This window comes from Benincasa hispida, chromosome 6 (genome assembly GCF_027475165.1).
Source record: "Benincasa hispida cultivar pf3 chromosome 6, pf3_genome.v1.1, whole genome shotgun sequence".
Lineage (NCBI taxonomy): Eukaryota > Viridiplantae > Streptophyta > Magnoliopsida > Cucurbitales > Cucurbitaceae > Benincasa > Benincasa hispida.
In genome coordinates, this window is record NC_143483.1 from 46,003,022 (window position 1) to 46,014,036 (window position 11,015).

The 11,015-nt window shown below is 32.6% G+C and overlaps 1 protein-coding gene across 4 annotated transcripts; it reads right to left on the reverse strand.

Moving 5' to 3' along the window:
* Positions 1 to 1,790: 1,790 nt before the first annotated feature.
* Positions 1,791 to 10,598, reverse strand: RECQSIM (RECQ helicase SIM). Of its 4 annotated transcripts, none has more exons than XM_039034389.2 (16): positions 10,411 to 10,598; positions 9,573 to 10,056; positions 9,244 to 9,463; positions 9,036 to 9,146; positions 8,564 to 8,753; positions 8,002 to 8,341; positions 7,636 to 7,856; positions 7,155 to 7,211; positions 6,176 to 6,256; positions 5,887 to 5,950; positions 4,715 to 4,814; positions 4,548 to 4,631; positions 4,261 to 4,348; positions 3,896 to 4,003; positions 3,696 to 3,788; positions 1,791 to 2,220 (listed from the first exon to the last, which is right to left on the reverse strand). In XM_039034389.2, the coding sequence occupies exons 2-16, from the start codon at positions 9,955 to 9,957 to the stop codon at positions 1,876 to 1,878; spliced, it is 2,487 nt and encodes an 828-aa protein (XP_038890317.1). In that variant the 5' UTR covers positions 9,958 to 10,056; positions 10,411 to 10,598; the 3' UTR covers positions 1,791 to 1,875. The 4 variants fall into 4 exon arrangements, with proteins under 4 accessions (XP_038890317.1, XP_038890321.1, XP_038890318.1 ...); XM_039034393.2 differs by having other exon boundaries at positions 1,791 to 2,337; positions 10,411 to 10,596; XM_039034390.2 differs by having other exon boundaries at positions 9,244 to 9,424; positions 10,411 to 10,591.
* Positions 10,599 to 11,015: the final 417 nt, after the last annotated feature.

The window sequence follows — 11,015 nt, forward strand, 5'->3', positions numbered from 1 at the left end:
AAAGACACGTGTTAGTTTGTACGTGGATCTGCCCTAACTAATAATTATGCGAAGAATTTAAAATATTGAATAAGTTACAGACTAATTATACAATTTGTTTGTTTGTTTTTTTTTTTTTTCCAAAGAAAAGATAAAATAAAATATTTACAATTTTTTTAGTCACGGTTTAATTTCATAGAAGAGTTAAACACTATTGTAATCCGAAAAAGTTCAAGTAAAATTGTTGGAATAAAAGATGGGAAAACCATACCTTTAAGGACGAATTATGAAATTATAATACACATGATATAATAATAATAATAGTAAAATAAAATAGAAATAATAATTTTAAAAGCTATACTATTTTAAAAAATAAGAAATAAAAAACAAAAGATTACGCCCGGGAAATCGAACCCCGGTTGGTACCGAAAATTTTAAATATTATTAATACAAAGCTTAACAAAGAAGCGTTTAATTTTCTTTCGAAGTTTAGGATGATGAAAAATATTTAGATAAAATACTATTTTGATTTGTGTACTTTTAAGTTTGTCTAAATTTAGCTGTATTATTAAATATCTAATTTCAATATTCGTGTTTTTAATAAATCTTAATTTTAGTCATTTTAAGTTAATTTTTATTGAAATTGATTCAATAACAATCATAATTTTCATGCAAGAAAATACGATATGTGAATATATTTCTAAAATTTATAATAAAAAAGCTAATAGATAATAAAAAGTGATAAAAAAAATAAGCAATAAACTAGTAGAAGAGACTAAATTTAAGATTTATTAAAATTATAGGAACTAAACTAGTAGTAGAAAACAAAGTCCAATGTATAAGGTCCAAAATGACATTTAACCAAAATATTATTATGTTTGGTCGTACATAGGAATGTTATTAAAATTTTATAAATACAAATTATGTTTGTATTTATGTTATGAAATTAAACATGATACTTTATATAATTTTAATAAATTAATCAATAAAAACCATAAAATCAAGTCGAAACATTAAAAAAGATAGTTACTAATAAAAGTGTCATTTTAATCGAATAGTTAATTATAAGTACTACTAAAAAAACGAAATAAAGTGTTTTAGTAATATTTTATTTAACTTCCAACTTTTTAAGAATATGGCATAATAGTCGAAAAGGTGATAGTATCTTCACACACAAATATATATAAAGAAAGAAATAAAAGTGTTTAAATTAATATATTTAGTTAACATTCAACCTTTTAAAAATATAATATAATAATCGGAAAATAAAAAAGAAGTAGAAGACAGAGTGTTCAAATTAATAAATATTTATTTAACATTCATCTTTTTAAGAATATAGTATAATAGTCGGGGAAAAAATGATATTATATTCATTTTTTAAAAAAAATGTAGAAGATGAGGTGTTTAAGTTAATAATATTCATTTAACGTTCAATTTTTTAAGAATATGGTACAAAACATCAACTTTATATAAGAAAGGAGAAAATATATAATAATGTACTCAACAAATAGGATTGAAAATCGGTTTTGAATATCAAGACATGTATTTAGCCCTTGTGCTAAAAAGAAATGTTCGTTGAAATGGACATATTCATCTATTAAAGAGATGCATTCTAATAAACGTTTTCAACCTTTGGTCAAATCTCCTATGGCATCCAAACAAATAACAAGACAACATTTTCCTAAATAGTTTCCAACTAGCTCGTTTTGGTTATTTTTCTTGATGCAATATTAATTTAATTCGCTCATGTTTAGCCCTTGGTTCCTCCCTTTTCATTTAACTTTATTAAGTAAAACCTAAAAAACAGCCAATAAACATAATCAATCTGATAGAATTCATATCATTAGATAAATATCTCCAAGATTATGAACATTGAGACTGAACATTTTGAACTTACTAAGCAGCATTGGATTTCTTTGCCGATAATTTAGCATTTAATCTACCTCGAACCGTTCTCAAATCAGAGCTATGTTTACTTGATTTCCTTTTTCTTGCCTTCCGTGACCGTGACCGTGACCGTGGTCCTTGTGACCTGTCAGCAAAGCGATGTTTGAGTCGTTCACGCCGTATGGCAGGATCAGCCCAGCCTCTGCCCCATTCTGAGAAGGATGAGTAGGATTTAGGTTTGGCCATTGAGAGTAGCATGTCTGATTCAGGGTAAACATGGAATGTTTGGTCACTTCTGGATAGAAACTCCAATCCCAGCTTGGTAGGCTCAGGGAATTTTATCTGAACATGGATCTGCTCAAGAAGTCATACTCAGAATGTGCATGAATGAGGGCAGTTAATTGGTAATTAGCATCTACTTGTTTTCTTGAAGTCGGATGTTTAAATTTCCATAGCTCCACCTTTGTTGTACTAAAAAGGAATGCAAAACAAGTTGAAAAGAAGTCCACATTTCTCCAAAACTACTCAAAATAGAAAGAAAAAAAATATCCATATTTAAATGTTTTTATTATTTTAGAAAAGAAAACAGATTGAAAAGTTAGAAGAGCAACAAAACTCGGATTAAGGAGTCTATCTCCCCTATTATATTAGCAAATAATAAAAAGAACAACTGAAGGAAAATGTTATGAAAAGAATAATTGCTAGACAAAGAAGTGACACCGGGAAGAAGCGAAGATGCTTAGGGGTTGTTTGGGGGCCCAACATGAGATGATATATCCCCACATCCTATATCATCTCAGTGTTTGGAGGCCCATTATCTTATCTCACCGATTTTAATTGTTTGTGGGCCCATTTCCGGATACAACATTTTCTTTCCGTGTATTGTATATCCTTTCAATGCTTGAACATACTCGATCGTTCATATTCAATCAGAACTCCCCAGACATCAGAACTTCCCACATTCTAGATCATCTCAGCGCCCTAAAGAGCCCCTTAATATATAGCCAAGTCACTCTTTCATGCCATCCAAAATATTTTCTTTTTTCTTTTTTTACTAAAACTTTTAAATAGTCACTTAAGTCATATTTGTCCATGAAAGTCTATTGTTAAATAAAAAATGAATTTTCGGGCTTGTTTTGTTTTGGTCACTAAGTTTTCAAACCTCTTCTTTTAGCTCTTGAACTTTCAAATAGTCTGGATTAGCCTCTAACCTGTAACTAAAAGCATATTTCAATATCTCCTATTAATTTTTCTTAAATTATTTAACATAAACCTAAATTTTTTAAAGTCCCAACATTAACTGATGAATCCAAAACATAACCAAAATATATTGTAATATAATAGATAAAGAATAAATCACCTCAGACTCTGACTCTCCCCTCTTGAGATACCGATATACCACTTAAGCCTAAATTCATGAACAAAATACCCAACTTCCTCCTTTCCCACCCCCTCTATTTATAACCAACTACCTTAATTAATTACGAATGTATCTCCTAATGCCCCTAATAACATTCATATCACTAAGCTATTACATGTATGCTCAAACATTGTCCATACTGATTTTATTCACATGTTAAGTTTACGTGAAACAGTTTACAAAAATAAAAAATGTATACATCAAGGATAAAATGGTTTTTTTATGTAAAGTTTTTTAAGTTTGGAGATAAAAATGTAACAAATATGATGGAGTAAAATAATTTATAATTATTTATAAAGAACAAGCAAATCTAGTCAAAATTTGTTCATTTGATGCTGATGAGATGCACGTTAAAGCACAAGACGAGAATTATTCTAACTGAACAAAATTACAATTGCTGATTCCATACCTTGTTATCCCCTTCTTTCAAGTAACCTTTAGCTTCTAAAATTCTTGCAAGACCTCGCCACCAGAGCAAATCAGTTGCTGCAAATTTCAGACACTGCATGGTGCACGCCCAATTAATGTAAATTATCAAACTGCCTTTAATTTGGAGTTTTGGAGAACAGTTTAACACTTAATAATGCAAACAGGGTAACTAAGAATCACCTGCTCTCTTACTTTACTGACAAACAACCTCAAATTTGGCTTCTCCCTGAATCTCTGTTTGACATCACCGTATGAGAAATCATCGTACAATCCTTCTGCTAAATATCGCTGTACATGAAATTGAACATTAACTTATTGTGAGAATATTTAAAAACAGTATAATGAAGATTGTGAAATCATTCAATATCTTGTATGGAACTTCTTGAAAGCAAAAATAAAGATTAAATTGCAAACCGTTTCAGGACTATACAAATACGTTGAGTTTGAAAAACAAGAGAGAGAGAGAAGTAAGATGGACAAAACTACAATCAGCACGCAACAAACTAAATAATATGTATATATATATATATAATCAAAACACTTACATGATGTGCAGCAATGACCTGCATTAATATATCTGCTTCCTCCTTCAAATTCTGCATAATTGGAGGTCCCTTCACACAAACATCACACCTACAAGAAACTTCCATCAATTAGTGTGGGAGAAGTAAAATCTGGTCAAGTTGCATATCTATGACTTATGAGATGTATAAACTACAATGGCTTATTTTAGCAAAGACACTTACGATTGAGCAAAAGACCAAACTTTGAACAGCGGTATCCAGAAAGTAAACTGGAAACTGACTTTAAAGTCGAAAGAAATGTTACATACATGAGACACTTCTCGCGATCAAAAGTCTCACCAAAGTACTCCACTAGCTTTTGTGCCCGACAATTTGATGTATTCATTCCATACCTATGCGAATGTGAAAAATAGAATCACCCTTGATCAAATGGCCACTTTTGGTGCGAAAGTAAAACTGCGAAGAGAATATATACCTGAAGCAATCAGATAACATTCTATATGCTTGATTAGTTTGTTCCTCACTTCTTCGATTCGGCAAAAGGGATGGTATTCTTGTCAGATTTGCATATAAAACTGTTTCGCAGAGGTGGAAGATGTAGAAAAATTGTCCCAAGTTAGCATGGAACTGAATTAGTCCCAACTACATACGGCATGTTTGGATTGACTAGAGAAAAAAGTGTTCTTTAAAAAAGTAGTTTGATTTCTTTGATAAAAGCGGTTTGAAATAAACTTTAAAAGTGTCTCAAAAGCGATTTTGAGTGGTTGCAAAACACTTCCATTTTTCCAAAATGACTATTTCAAAATTAAACACTTGAAAAGTTAAATCAAACACACCCATAGTAGTATCACAATAATCAGAAAAATCCATCGGCATAAGTTGTATCCAATCAATAAAAAAATACCGAGATGAAACCAAATTAAATTAAAAAGAAGTCCCAAAAGGAAACTATCGCGTGATGGAAAATGGAATTCTTAAGCAGCCACAAAAATTTCCGCACACCTTTTCACCTTGTATTAGCATGCTACCAATATGTTAAATAAACACAAAAGATTACGATATTCATTTCTACACTAATTCTTAATTGTCTCCTTCCATAGATGGAGGATCAAATTTTACTTTGACAAGTGAGCACAAACTATAAATATTGTTACAAGGTGGTTCAAGGATATAAATATAGATCCTTGGAATCCTTCTAATGAAATATCATGACATGTAGTACAACTAATCCCAAAATCTTAAGTTAAAAATCGGGATCAATTGTGATAGACCACCAATACTGTTTCAGTATCAAAGGAGGAAGAACAAGGGCAATATGGGAAAGTTTAGAAAAGACGAATGTGCTTCGGTTGAGAAGGTGGGATCATGCCGACTGGGAACCCTTAGTTAGTTAGGGAATTTGTGATTCGTTTAAAAGGGAAGGGGGGAGAGCTGTGAGGGTTGTTGAATATTTTGTGGTTTAGAGACTGGGTAGGGCTTTTCTCTCATCTGTGAGGAAGAGCAGTAGAACTATCTTTTCTTTTGCATGTGCTTTGTTTCAGTTCTTGAATTCAATAAAAATTCCATTTCCAGTTTGGTATTCTATCAAATTGTTCCATGCTTCAATCTAAACAACTAAGTGTACTTCCAAACTGTCAATGAACTTACTGCAATCTGCCAATTTTCCATCCCTTCCAGCACGACCAGCTTCTTGATAATAAGCTTCCAAACTCTGAAATAAAAGCATTTGTTGAAGAGCCTCGGAAGATAACAAGTGGCAATAATATAACACTGAAAAGGTCACATTAGAATCCATGCACGATGGCAAAGCAGACCACAGTTAGATACCTGTGTGCAAACAAACTGGTTGCACGAGTTTTCTGCTTTTTGGACAGCAAAAATAAGCACACTAACAAAGAATCATTATATCTAGTAAATTTAGAATTTGAATGATCACCTGTGGCCAACCGTAGTGAATAATTCTCCGAACATTTGACTTGTCAATCCCCATTCCAAATGCTATTGTTGCAACTACAACCTAGAGAATGGAGAAGATGTTAACAATAATAAAGACTAAAAAGAAAAAACAAACAAACAAACAAACAAAAAGAAAAAGCAAAAAGAAAAAAAGGAAAGGGGGAAAAAACAAACAAACCTCTAGTGGATTCATAGTACCAAACTTTTAAAGAACTCCACGAAACTTGGAATGCAAATGTTGTGAGGCTAAGAAATTAAATTAAAGATTTAACTTCATTTTAATAACAAATAAAAAGATTTAACTTCATTTTAATAACAAATAAAAAGATTTAACTTCATTTTAATAACAAAGGTCATTCCTAAAAGAATGCACACACACACATACACATCTTCATTAATATAATTGACTTGCAAATTATGAAAGATTGCTAACTTTGGTTAAACTGCTAAAAGACTGATCAAAATCTGGTAGTAAGGTTCAAAAGTTGTACACATCCCTAATTATGTACAAGGTCAAATCTAAAGAAAAATTATAAATGCTCCAGTTTTGGCGGTAATTGTTGACATTTAGTCACTATAAATGATCAGTTTATCACTAAGGTGCTCGATCCAAAGATCTCTCTCCCTTTCCACAGGAAGGGAGGTATTAGGTTATGCAGAGTTTCCCTTATAATGTAAAAGTGACCGTACTTGAAAGGAAAATGCAGAGGGTTTAGAACACAATATAATCTGAACTATGTTCTTATCAGAAGAAGCTAACTGTAAACCTATTTATCACTTGGAGAAATGGTAGTAAGTCGCAAATAGCAGAAACGTGTTCACTTAAGCTATATGTCATATGCTTAAATCGGAAGGTAGAATTCTAATTAATTGCTTGCTTATTTCAGGGAAATAAAATAAAATAGAAAGAACAAATTTTGAGAGGTAAACAAGGGAGCAGGAGAAATAAATAAACGGACCTCTACATTATTCTCGTGAAAATCCTTGTGAACCATCCTTAAATGAGATTTTGGAAGCTGGAAAGAAGAAAAAAGTCCGTTTAGTTTCATTTTGATACCTGCATGTAGCTCAAAGAATGGGAAGTCAAGACGAGAATATTTTGATCCAGGATTATCACATTTCATACGTGAAATAAAGAAGGAGAATATAAAGCAATCCATAAGTAATGCTTCGGAAAGAACTGGAGGCAAAAAGGAGTACTATGTCACACATAAAAATGAATAGTTAGCAATGCATGGAAAAGTATCTACTTCAAACTTCAAAGATAAAGGCACCTGAAACACTTTCAAATCCTGACATGGGTGTGAAAAAAGTCTAAAATAAAAATAGAACTACAATAAATAAACTGTTAATTGCATAATGAGCAGCAGGGGAACCACAAAAGTAATATTATCAACTTGACAGATTCATAAACCTGGCACCATGTATTAGAGAACAAACCGATGCATTGTAAGCAGCAGCCTTCACACCAGATTGACAAAGAAACTTTGAGATGCTCAAAGTTTCTTTTCTAGTAGGAACATAGATAATAGTTGGCCCTTGATCTAAACTCTCTTGACAACTTTTTTGTCTTTCTTCTGCTTTATCCAGCAGATCAATCTTCTCCGCTTCTACTTCGGTTTCCTCACAAACTAATTGTCCACAGAACTCCCCATATGCAACTGCACCCAAAAGAATCTAGTTTAGAAATTAAGCCTTTTGTGTTTGTTTTGAAGCCTATACATGATCACTCACTCATTGCCATAGGCTTCTAAAGTTCAGATACAGTATAATGGCAATTGGCAAACATTTATATAATATCAGTACCATCCCAATCATCTACACTCTGAAAGACATCAACCTCATTCTCCAAGTATTCAACAGACATTGTCCTTCCTTCTGAGGAGCTTGGCAAAAATTCTTCTGAAGAATCTACTTCATCATCTTTATCTGAGTCGGAATCATCGTTGTCCTCTAAGTCATTTGGAGAGATTTTGTCTGCCTCATATAAGCTACTGTTAGTTGAGCAATCTAATAAACTGTCTGATTTGTGAGAGATTATAGTTTGTTTCTTGTTTCCAGATCTTCTAGTTCCAGCATATGCATCTATAAGGTCGCTGAAGTCCTCCCTATAGGAGGATGGTGAAGATGTTCTACTATGTTTTACCTGAGAAAAGAAATAATAAGATCTGACAATGAGAGAGAATTTATAGCTTGAATGTTATGTGTGATATAAGTTAAAGAACGCATAAACAAAAGAAAATAAAAGACCAACAAGAATGGGAAATCCAAGTTTTCTTGACTTGGGGAAAAACAAAAAGGGGTTACAAATGAATTGTTGTTTGAATGAAAAATTTGAAGTTTTTAGAAAAGGAAACACGGTACTCACGAAGAAGCGAAGATTAGGCCTAAAAAATGAAGTTAGAATGATCTTTGTTTCCTTTGACATACATAATGACTTTAAAATGTCTTCTCGAACTTGAACTGTGGCAGTTGCAGTCAACGCCATCAAAGGCACGTTAAATCTCAAAAATTTCAGCGTTGAGGAGCTGAAATTCTCTCGCAAAATTGACAGTCGCCTACAATTTCAAAGTGATGATAATAAGAAGTTATAAAAGCTTAAAGAAAATAGTATGTTAGAAAGAAATGGGACATAAATTGAACAATCAGTGGAGAGGAACTTGTAAATCCAAACTTCATCATCATTTTGTAATCTCTTCCAATCATCTAAGGTTGGTAAATATGAAACAGACCCACATTGTGAAATTAAGACATTTGTCAATGCAAGATAAACATTATCCATATGAGATCAAAATGGATGAAAAAACAATGGGAAAAAAATACAATTAGAAGAAAAAAACCTGTAGTCAGGCCTAAAATCATGGCCCCATTTAGAAACACAGTGTACTTCATCAATTGCAAACAATGCAATTCCACGAGTTTCAGCTAACTTTTGAAGTGGTTGAATCAATCTGCAAATAATAAGGTTAAACTTTTAGCTTTCATTATAATTGCAAGAGAAAAAATATTCCCTTCAACATTAGTCATTGACTTTTATGCGGAAAATACCTTAAAACTGTTTCTGGGCAAACATAGATGATGCTATATGCACCTCCCATTGCTTTCTTTTCAACGGAACTGTCAGGTTGCCCAGACCCAAGAAAACATGCAGAAACCCCATGCTTTGCAAGTTTTAAGCATTGATCATGCATCAAGCTTATCAATGGTGAAATAACAACTACCACCTTGCCTGTTAATAAAGCAGGAATCTGAAAACAGATAGATTTCCCTGAAACAAAATGAAGAAAAATACTAGAGAAATTATCCTTTCATCTACTGCAGTACTAACATTTAAACCACATAAATGTGGAAGGAGAATCTAGCAAGCAAGGTCGTACCAGATCCAGTTGCAGCAAGAACCAGACAGTCTTGGTGATTTAACCATGCTTCTAGAGCTTCCTTTTGGAACTTCTTCAAGAATGGATAGCCAAAATGCTTTTTCAGAACCCTATTCAATTTCTTCTCCCAGTCTAACTGGGTATCTGGTTCCTGTGGCCCATCAATCAGATAGGAATCTGATTCATTTTGAAGGACACATCTTCCATGTTCCTGGGTATCTTCCACGGGGTAATGGGGCACTTCTGGTTCAGAAAATGAAAGAACTGGTTCAGCTTCAGTCTTACTTCGTTTACCCCTATTGGTTAGAGAAAAGTGATCCAGAATGCTAGACTGTCGCATTGGAACCAACAAAGACTGAGCTCTTTTTCCGCTTCGCTGAAGCATGGTGGGGTTTTCCCAGATTTCTCTCCTACAATCCTACTAAGCTGAAGACATGGTATGATATAGCTGCGACATATTAACTTTATCGAATCCAACGCACGACTGCAGATCAATCAAACATTCAGCAGCAGAAATTTAAACCTTTATGTCTTTGATTAGCAATCTACAACCGCAATCAAACAATTGACAAAACAAAGCTACAAGTAAAACATGCAATCGGCAGTAGCTATACAACTACCATACAATCATTAATGCATTCACATTCGTTGAGGCTTCCGACGGTTTCTTTAAACTAGAAATATTAAAACAATTCGAAAAATGTCCATATAAACCTAATTCTGTTATTGGCAAACAATCAGATTCCTCAATCATTTCTAACAAACATAACGAATTAAAGCAAACGCTTGTCGAATGTAATTAAACTGGCAAAAACATTGAAACATATTCAAGACATACCGAAATGTAGCTGATTCATATGAAATTATGATGCGACTTGGAAAATAGAATGAAGAAGAAAGGATTATGGCGAGAGATTGGAGCGGGAAATCTCCAAGGTCGGAAATTGAAGCAACTTCGTATTCGCCCCTTCCTACACTGTGGCGCGCGAAAGAAACCAAGTGGGAAATTTTTTGGAATCGTTTCGTAATTTTGATCCGTCGGATTAGTAGTAAAACCTTGACCTCTCCCACTCTTTGAGCCTATACTTCCTTACGGCGTCGTTTCATAACAATTATGGGACATTTTTTTTTGGGGGGATAAATAATAAATGTTAAAAAATACTTTTAGCCTCAAAACTTTTATGAAAATAACAATTTAGTCGTTGAACTTTTATTTATAACAATTTAGTCTATGTGCTTTCAATGTTTTAACAATTTATTCCCTAAATTTTAGTATGTAAGTATTTAGTCCTTGGATTTTTAAATTCATAACATTTTAGTTATTAACATAAACAATATTACCAAAATTAGATGTCAATTTTTATTATATTATGATGTACGCTTTGTAATTTATAAAAATATTGAGTCTTTAATTAGTTTATTGGTTTATTTATGCAATAAATC

Bases quoted from the DNA above. Each gene is read 5' to 3' on its own strand.
- RECQSIM (XM_039034389.2), bottom strand. From the start codon at position 9,957: ATGCTTCAGCGAAGCGGAAAAAGAGCTCAGTCTTTGTTGGTTCCAATG. The intron at 9,464-9,572 runs GTACGACCTTGC...ATTTTGTTTCAG, and splicing joins TCTTGCTGCAACTGGATCTG to GGAAATCTATCTGTTTTCAG. The intron at 3,789-3,895 runs GTGATTCTTAGT...TGCACCATGCAG, and splicing joins TCAGTAAAGTAAGAGAGCAG to TGTCTGAAATTTGCAGCAAC.